Here is a 10,180-nt window from a genome sequence, read left to right as displayed (position 1 = left end):
CAGGTGAGCGCTGCTGGAGAGGGCGAGGCGAGGGCTGGGGGGCCGTCCCTGACTCCCAGCTGGGTCCCCCCACTCACCTCCTCCCTCTGGGCTGGCCGGCGGGAGGGGTCTGCAGGCCCCGGTGCGCACCTGGGCTACATATCCTGCCCTCGGAGTGAGAGGTCATCTGCTCGGACTTCCTTGGATGTTAGAACCCTCAAACAAATTAGCCGGTCTGTGCCTCATTTATGGGAACTAGAATAGGGCTAACCCTTAGGGCGGCTGTGAGGATGTAACAAGAACGCAGAAGCGCCTTCAGCCCCGTCACAGCGAGTATTCTGTAAATGTCTGAACTGTGTTAAAAATTCCCATCGTTGCTGACCAAATCCTGACTGTGGACCTCCCCTCCGCACCTGAGGCCACCCGCCCTGGCCTCCAGGGCAGCCCTTTGAGAGATGAACCGGGTTGGCAGGGTTGGACGTGGCAGCATCAACAGATGCCATACACAGGACCCGGCCCTGTAGGCTATCTGGAAGGGGGAAGGGGTCCAGCTCAGGAGACACCATGGCCTCCCATTTGGCACCCCCTGCCTCTACTCACTCATCTTGAACTCCATGCCAGCCTTTTGAAACTTCCAATCCCTTCCAGCCAGAACTTACCCTAATTCTTCACTGAGGGGCTATCTTGTGCATTGCAGCACCCTTGGCTCTATTCCCTAGATGCCAGTAGCTCCCCATCCCTCAGCTGGGACCACAAAACTGTCTCCCGACATTGCCAGATGTCTTGAGGGTGGTGGTGGGGACAGCAAAAATCATCACTGTACCCTGATTCCAGCCACCTGGTAAAGAAGGGCTCTGGGGTGAGGATACTCCATCTCTCCCCTTCCCCGAGGTTCATGAGCCTTACCTGGGGGCTCCTAGAGCTTCTCATCTTTATATATTCCTCTGCTGTAGCTGGTGGCCATAGTGTGTGTACAATTCACAATTGCTGGTAGGACAGATGGACAGAAAGCCCCAGGGGAGAGGAGAATGCACCCCTGTTCTAAGTTCATGTAAAAGGTGAACACCCTTGCTACCAGGCACTGATTTTATAACCGAAACCAGCTATGTCTACTGGTCTTGTATAAGATGTGGTGCTGCCTGCAGTGGATCTGTGGCGTCTTGCTGCACTGATGGACAGTGACTGCATTGGCGTATGGGTGGGGACTTGATAATAAGGGTGAATATAGTAACCACATTGTTTTTTCATGTCAAACCTTCATAAGAGTGTATATCAATCATACCTTAATAAAAAAAGATCTATGAGATAAAAAATATTGAACTTGTATGCTCCTAAGAATATAGCCTAAAAAATTAAAAAAAAAAAAAGATGTGGTGCTGCCTGTCTGCCCCAGCCCCTTGGCAAGGTCACTGTACTCCCTAGAGCACTAGCTCATACACAGGGAGTTCTTGAGGCAGGGACATTTGACGAGACAAGTTCTTTCCTTCTTCCTTTTGTTAACAGAGAGTGAAAACATGGAATCTTCCAAGACTTTCATGAGACACCTGCCAATCACACCAGGTTATAGCGGTAAGTGGTGACGTGCCCTGCAGACGTGCCTGGCTGGAGAGCCATGCTCTTGGTCACTGTCCCTGCCTTGGCCCATTGTCCATGGCTGTCTTCACTGACTGAACCAGTACAGGCCCTTTAGCTTATAAGACACTGGGTGATAACTGGGTTCTGATAAATGGAGAGATATAATGTGGGCCAAATCTTCCAGGACATCGCCTCATATGTAGGAAGCACTTAATGTCCATGGAATGTATTTCAACCTGGCTAGACACAGTGCTGTGGGGATAGACACAATGAATGAACCGAGGCACTGTCCTTCCCAAGTTGGGCTTTCTCCAGTCTTGCACTAGGGCTGCTCTTATGGTCCTGTACCATCCTGTGTCCCTCAAGGGGAGGGTGACCAACTGCCTTGCTTTACCTGGAATGGTCCTGGTTTTAGCAATGATGTGGAAAGTCCCACATCCCAGGCACACCTCAGTCCTTGGCAAACCAGGATAATTGGTCACCCTACCTAAAGCCTTCTGCTCAAGCTTCTGGGCTACTGAGAACTACTAAGTCACATTACTATGACAAACCCAGTGGTCCCCAGAGGATCTCAGCTCTCACATGCAGGTATTCCTAGGAGGGGAGGTGTATGGGGAATATTCCAAGATTGCCCAGCCTCACCCTGGTCCTACTGGCTAAGAGGGCAGGTTTTGGATTCTAATAAACTGAAGCTTTGGTCCTTGCTTGGCCACTATGTATGTGATTGTAAGTAAGTTACTTAAATCTGGAAGGGGTGTGTTAGTGTCCTAGGGCTGCTGTTTAAAGCAGCAATCTTCAGTCTCTCACAGTTCTGGAGGCTAGAAGTCTGAAATCAGGGTGTCTTCAGGGCCATGCTCCCTCTGAAGCCTCTAGGGTAGGATCCTTGCCTCTCCCAGCTCCTGGTGTTTGTCAGCTGTGCTGTGTCACTCCAGTCTCTACCTCCATCTTCACATGACTCCACGGGGTCTTCTGTTTAGTATCTCTTGTGTATTTGTTTTGCAAACCTCCCTCTCCTTCCTCTTATAAGGACACAGGGATTGGATTTAGGGCCCTCCCTAAATCTAGGATGATCTCATTTCCAAAACCTTCATTATATCTGCAAAGACCCTATTTCCAGATACAGTCACATTCACAGGTACCAGTGGTTAGGACTTGGATGTACCTATTAGGGGAACATAGTTCAGTCCACTACATGGGATAACAATAGATTCCTCATCAGATTGCTGTGAGGCTTAAAGGAGCCAGCATACAAAACCTACTTAAAATGTCTTGGCCCTTAGCAGGACTCAGTGAAAAGAACTTGTATTCCTGTATGTATGCATATATACAATTATATAAAATCTATGCAGATCAAATTAGGCCTGATGGAGGATAAATCACTGTGGCAGAGTCCCTAGGTTTCTACAGTTTCCCCATCGACATTAAGGAATCTTTTAATTACCCAAGAGTTGGGGAGACTGGATGGTAGGAGGACTTGAAGATCACGTATATATATCCTACAACAGTAATTAGATTCTTCCTGAGGCAGCTTCTTGCAGGGAACAGGAGATAGGGAATTCTGCTTTCAACTCTTAAGTCAGGTTTTCTTCACCTAGGGACAAAGACAAAATGTGGGCTTCAATATCGAGAGTTATTTATTTATTTTGCAGTTTAAAACCAAGTTCTTAAGCAGTTTTTCCTCACTTGTTCTTTTCAAAAATGTTTTTTTTCTGACAATATTACAGTACAAAGGATTCAGCACTCAGTTTAAATAAATAGTTGTGTTTTACCCATACTAATTGTAATGATTATATGTCATTTTGTGGGAAATGGTGAAAAATTGTTCCAGGGGTGGTCTCGCAGATAATGAATTTACCTTTTTGTGTAATAGGTCTCTGCTTTTAATAAGCCCGCAATTTCCTGATGGTCCAACGAGAAAGATCCCAAATTGCATTTGGGAAGTGTCAAGGAAAATAAGCGTTTTTTCTGAAAAGATGAATAATTTCAATTACTCCTCAGACTATCATTTTGGTCCATTAAATGCCTTCCCCATCTGCTGTGCAGGCTGACATCAGGGGCTTTGCTATCCCAGAATATTACTGTCATTGCCTTTGTTGAAACGGGCCTTCCCTCCCCAGCTCCAAGGTCATTTTTGCGGCCTTGGGAGGGCCGAGCTGCATTGAGAGCAACACCACTGCTTGTATTAATGGCCTTTGGGAAAATGCAGTGCTGCTGGCTGAAGAAGAAATGTCAAAGGCTGGGCTGACACAGTGGGGCATTTAGGCAGGCTCCAGATCCCTTGCTCTCAAGGCTCTGATTCCATTGGCTTTTGCAGGCTTCGTGCCATACCTTAGCTGCGAGGGAACCTCCGTCGAGGATGACATGTCCCACTGTCTGAAAACCTTCCAGGAGAACACACAGCGATATAAAGACCGGCTGGAGGAACTTCGCTGCTCCGTGGCCACTGCCCAGAAACTAAAGCCCACCTGCTCCGAGGAGACAGTCTTGCGGGCCCTGCACCAGTACCACCAGCAGTACCACCCCATGGAGCTGGGTACTGGCTCTGGGCACACATCCCCTTTGTCCCTGGGCCCAAGGGCAGGGCCTGGCAGGCCCACTGAATTGCCGCAGAGAGCACACACCCCAGCACAGTTGCAAATCCCCAGGCGGCAGTGTGAAGCGGAAAGGCTTGGTTTCTTAAAATGTAGAAAGAAACATTTCCAGGGGGAGAGGGACAGAGCTCTGGTCAGGGAAGAGGGTGCTGGGAACTATGACGCCTGGCAGGACACCACAAATGTTCGGACACCAGCAACTGTCTCAATAAGTTCCACATTTTAGAAGCTTTCTCTGTGGTGAGCACCTTTAGTTCATTAACCACCCACAACAATCCTATGAGGTGGAAGCTATTAATCCCATTTAAGAGATAGCAGAAATGAGGCTTTGAGAGAAGTATTGTCCCTTGCCTGAAGTCACCTGGGTTTGAAACCAGCTCCTCCAGGTACCAGTTGGATGAGAAAGAGTTTTACCCTTAGTAACAACCACAATAATGACAAAAACAACAGATGATATGATTATATAATGTTGTTAATCACAACAATTTGCCCTAGATTATTTTTAAGGTCTAAAGGCCTATAGGAAAAGTAATGGACTGATTGCCTTTATTATTATTGCTGTAATGGTTTGGGGACTATTCAAGACCACACACTGACTCACTTGTTGGTGCTTTAACAGTTTCCAAGCCATTGCAAAGAACATCTGCCTAAGAGTTGGGGATTTAGCCTAGCTCTGTGCCTGTTTGCTGTGTGACCTAGGGCAGCTCGCATCCCCTCTCTGGGCTATAGTTCCTTCATGCAGGTTAGGGAAGGATGGACTAGATGTTCCCCACAGCGCCTTCAGGCTTTGAGGTTCTGGAACTCAGTGGCCTACTTGGAGTCTTACAGCATCTGAAGGAGGCAGGCGGGCCAGCAATCTTCCATCTCACAAGTTAGAAATTGCCGACGGGCAGCCAGCCAGCCAGCCAGAGCTGTTCATGACCTGATGGCGGTTCCCCAGTGTTGAATCTCATGTGCTTTCTCCTGACCTGGATGCTGCTCTTGATTTTCTTATGTAAACAGGCAAAGAACAACATGTGAAGCCTTTTTTTTTATTACTCAGAGAAAGGAGCAGGATCGATCTGTTTAAGAGGAAGAACTTGAGAATCAGACAGACTCAGGTTTGAATCATGGCCCTCCCGCTTCCTTGCCATGTGACTTTGGCCGAGTCTCTTTTAGTCTAAGTTATCCGTCTCCTCCAGTAAGAATGGCGCCGACTTCATGCGGTTTATGAGAAAGTAAAAGAGAGACTGTATGTAAAGCACTGACTAAGGTGCCCGGCACACAGAATCAGCCAGCCCGTGCTAGCTGCCCTTAGTACCCCTAGAAGCCTAGGGGTTCGCCGGGTCTCACTGCTGGGTGCCAGCTAATTGGGAGCACTGCCCACTGTGTGGCTCCTCAAAGCCCTTAGGCAGCATGGTGTCTCTTTATAGAATGCAAAGACGTCAAGAGACCTCTCCAGGAGCCCCCGATCCCTGGCTGGGCAGGCTACCTGCCGAGGGCCAGGGTCACTGAGTTAGGCTGTGCCACACGATACACCGTCATGGCCAGAAACTGCTACAGAGACTTCCTGGACATCACGGAGCGGGCCAAGAGAGCGCACCTGAAGCCGTATGAGGAGTAAGTCTGGCACGGAGTCACCCACAGGTGGCAAGGACAAGGGGAAAGGCAGATCTTGGGCCAGAGGGTTCCCAGGTGCCCCCTCCCAGCACTGGGGTTGTTTAGTGTCTGATTTGTTTGACGGGAGGGGCCTTGCTTATAATCGCAGGGCCTGCCCAGGAGGTGGCCACCCTCCCTCATTACTTGTGCTCAGCTTTCTCCAGATGCCCTGCTTGTGGTCTTTGCTGGTTTGCAGGGCGAGGCTGGGAGTAAAACCTAACGGAGCCACCTGTCCTGGCAGCAACATAGGGCCAAAGGGTGTTGATGGAGGGAGATGGCTGGGCACTGTATAGGGTGACTCTCTGACCTCAGTTTTCCCTTCTGTAAAATGGAGATGATAATCTTTACCTTTAGGATAAATTGTAAGGATTAGAAATAAACATACCACGCTCACCAGGAACCTGCATGGGTTATATTTCTTCTTCATTTCATTATTAACCAAAGGAGTAACTCTAGGATTTTTGTTTTTACTTTAGAATATATGGAGTTAGGTCTACACAACCTCCTCCTGCCCCTTCTCCAAAAGTTTTGCAGCACAAAGGGCTGCTGCCAGAATATCCGGATTTCTCTATTCCAGGTACTGGACGACTCTTTCTTTCCTTCCTACTATTTTTAGAAAGAGGATGGTGTTTGCAGTTGCTTCTCCACATATCTGGGCCATCTGCCTGCAATTCCTGGGCATGGTTTCTTTTCCAGGTGGTAGCTGTCCTGCCCTTGGGAGACCCCTGATGGAGGACCCCAGGCCTCCACTGACGTGTGGCTACGCTCAGAGGCCAAATGTGTCATGCAACGGGAAGAGTTATCTAGAACCACTGAACTCAGCAAAGTATGCGGAAGGCTAGAAGTGGGGAGCACGCCAAGGAGAAGGGAACTATAAGGGCGCTCAAAAGCTCACGGTTCTGACATGAGGATCATTCCCCCCCACCCCCCCTGCCACACCTTGACGAGCACTAGGGAAATTTCATAGAATAAGAATCCTTTCAACTGCTGCCTGCACCCTTACTGGTTGGCAGTAGCATGTCATTAATGATAAAGACCTTTTATTGTCATGTGAGAATAAAGAGGATACTTCACATCATGCTGAAGGTTTCTGTTGAGGGGATTTTCAAGTTACGTTGACCTTGAGAAGAGCCAGGTGACAGTTCCCAACACTGTCACCGCAGATGCCATGAGCACCCAGCCCCGGTGGTTCGGGGCCCCAGCTCCCAGGAGAGCCCAGCTGGCAGACCCCAGAGGGTTGACTTTCACAGGGCTGCTGTAATAGCACCTCCACCTGGGCGGCATAAGACAACAAAAATTTATTGTTTCATAGCTCTGGAGGCGGGCAGTCCACACTCAAGATGCAAGCAGGACCACGCTCCCTCTGAAACCGGAACGGAGAGTCCCTCCTTGCCTCTGTCCGGCTGGTGGTCTGCTGGCACTCCTTGGTGTTCCTTGGAACATACTTCAGTCTTGGTCTTTATCATCAAATGGCACTTCTTGGTGTCTTTGTGTCTCCATGGGGCCATCCAAGATGCCGGTCTCATTGGATGAGGGCCCAGCCTTCTCTGGGATGAGCTCACCTCAACTTTGCTAATTACCCCTGAAGTGATCCTATCCCCAAAGAGGTCACACTCTGGGAATTGGGATGTTGACACATCTTCTGATGGGGACACAATTCAACCCATAACACTGGCTAACCTCCTCTTGCCGCTGACAGGCCCTCTTTCTGATCTCACTCTGAGTCATTGGCACTCAGAAGAAATCAAAAGCAGCCCAGGGGGTCATGAGGCCATTGGCATCAAACAGCTCCAAGATGTGCAGAGCCAAAAGATGTAGCAAGCGTTTGTGGGTATTTTCCCCAAGGTGGGAATTGTTACCTGGGCTCCCTGCATCCCCAGGGCTCTGTGGGTGGAAATCAGGAGTCAGATCTTTGACTCTTATGAGAAAAAGAACTTTGATGGAAAAAATTTTACATCTTTGTTTTTAGTAAAAGTCAAATTTAGTATTTCCTTCATGTATGAGTATAGGCCACAGACCCCAGCCAGACCTGTCACCTTCGCCTGATAGAAATTACAGATCACTTCACATCATACGACATGTGTTACAAACAGCTCAAAATAATGTTAATGTTGATTGCTACTTTATAATTATCATAGTTACTAGAGCTACTATATCTACTCTCTTTAACATATTGTTATTCAGTATATGTATAAATAAATACATGGCTATTTTACAAATTTGTTTTTTCTTATATTTTGATACTATTTCAACATAATTAATTTCCTTTGTAATCTCATGTGTTTTACTTTATGCATTTAAAATGTGATTCTGAGAAGAGCTCATAGGTTTCACCGGCCAGCCAGAGGGTCCCTGGCACAGAAATGGACAAGAACAAAACACAGCTGCAACCCAAACCCACTGGACCTGAGATTCTAGTACATTCCATTATTAAAAAATAATGTGATAGGTGGGAAAATATTTATGATACTGTGCATGAAAAATACAGGCCATAAAACTACAATGACAGCAAACTCCTGTGTACACGTACACACACTATAATCTGTTTTTTGTTTAAAAGAGAGGTCGGGGTGGAGGGAGCTAACCCATAATGCTAACAGTGGTTACTGGGGTAATGGTGCCCTTAATTATTATTTTCTTATGTTTTTCCAGTTTTCCACAGCCAACAGGTATTGCTTTCATAATCAGGAAAAAGTGTTTTCTAAAAAATCTTTATTTTAGAGATTTTAATCTTTTAGAGATTGTACGTTTAAAGAAAAAAATCCACATCTCAACCAAAGGTAGTTGGCATTCTGTGCAAAAGGCTGGGGCAAAGCTCAGTGAATAGTCAGGATTTTTTCCAGTTTTTTTAAAACCCCTGGGAGAATGACCCCATGGTCCCAACTCGGAAACCAGGAGATGGGCGATAGATCCCTCACCTGCCTAAGGCAGTGTGGTCCAGCCTGCTGCACCTCTGTTGGCCCCTCAAAGAACGATGTGGAAGTGGTGTCTGCCTGGCCCCCTCTCTAAAGCCCAGAGAGATGCAGACAACTCCTCTGAACTCAAGGTTTTTGAGATTTTTGCCCATGAAATTAAGGGGTGCCAGGACTGAAACATTCCTCCCAAGGAGCCCTCATCTCATTCATGGGATCAGATTGTGTATCAATCAATACTTAAGTCACTGTCTGATTTGTTTGTTACTAACCTTTAAAAAATGGCTTGAGCTGTAAAACAAAAACCAAAAACAACAACCCAAGGACAGAAATTACAAAATTGAATAAAGGCAATCTAAAAAATTGTTAAATAAGATCTAATTCTTCTACAACTTCATGATTAAGATCACCCCGTTCAAGGTGCCAATCTGTTAACTCCTTTTGTTGAAGCAGTTCCGAATCGCAATTCCTTCCCTTAATCTTCTTCCTTTCTGTTTCCCCCTAGCCTATAATTTCTGGAGCATTGTCTGTCGAGGGGAGGTAGAGAGGTGATTTTACTACACGGCAAATTATCATTATTAGCACAAGCTGCATCTGTAATGAGCTCATGCTTGCCACTAAAAACAATTCCATTACCTGATAAGACAAAATTCCCTGGGTCTGGAAATGCTGAAGAAACAGAGGGTGAGGGTTTGTGTGTTTCTCATGACAATGGGGTCTTTTGTTGGGATAGTTTGACTTCCATGGCAATTAAAATGCTCCTTTGGGGTCATTTCTTTCTCCTTCTGTGTGAGATTGACAGTTCACCTAGAGGCTGGATGTTAGGAGGGGATACCCGGTTTCCTGTCTTTTCTCCCTGTTCCTAGGAGTGGTGACTGGCTGACTCGAAACAGGATCTCCATCACGGCTATAACTCTGCCCCAGCACTGCTGTGAAGCATGTGGCCTGGAGTCAGACGCCCTGAGGTCAGATCTGAACTAGGAGGTTTTCTACCTGTGTGACTCTGGATGTTTTCCTTAACCTCTCTGAGCCTCAAATTCCTGTTTTGTAAAATGAAAATAAGAAAAGCACCTACCCACTAGCATGGGTTTGGAGGTTAAGAGATTAGGCAGGTAAATGTGGCCCACATGTGCTCGGTAAATATTACTATTCTCAATTTCCCCTGAGGTAAAGGGACCAGGGAAAATTGCTGACATGGGCTGGGGCCGGGTGTGACATCTCTGAGCTCACACAGTGGGTTGTTAACAGGAAAGTGTTCAGAACCCAGGGCTCCTGGCCCCTAACAAAGGGCTCAGTCCACGGCTGCAGCTTTCCTGCAGGGGTTCTCCTGAGGCAGGCAGAGCACATCTGATTGGCGGAAAATAAAAACAGCAACGGGAGTTTATAAACATGTTTGTGTCAGGCTCTGGCCTAAGCCCTTTACCTGGAATAGCTTATTTAATTAGTGTCATTTAGTTAGCATATTGTTTAGCATAAATATTTTCA

The 10,180-nt window shown here is 47.0% G+C and overlaps 1 protein-coding gene across 1 annotated transcript; it reads left to right on the top strand.

The window, feature by feature from the left end:
* Window positions 1-1,078: 1,078 nt before the first annotated feature.
* Window positions 1,079-6,625, top strand: SPMIP5 (sperm microtubule inner protein 5). The gene is made up of 5 exons (XM_036898502.2): window positions 1,079-1,548; window positions 3,869-4,087; window positions 5,558-5,744; window positions 6,260-6,360; window positions 6,480-6,625. The coding sequence occupies exons 1-5, from the start codon at window positions 1,494-1,496 to the stop codon at window positions 6,623-6,625; spliced, it is 708 nt and encodes a 235-aa protein (XP_036754397.2). The 5' UTR covers window positions 1,079-1,493.
* Window positions 6,626-10,180: the final 3,555 nt, after the last annotated feature.

The sequence above is a fragment of the Manis pentadactyla genome, chromosome 8 (assembly GCF_030020395.1).
Source record: "Manis pentadactyla isolate mManPen7 chromosome 8, mManPen7.hap1, whole genome shotgun sequence".
Lineage (NCBI taxonomy): Eukaryota > Metazoa > Chordata > Mammalia > Pholidota > Manidae > Manis > Manis pentadactyla.
The sequence above is the reverse complement of the archived record's forward strand: the minus strand, read 5'-3'. Positions and strand labels throughout refer to the sequence as shown.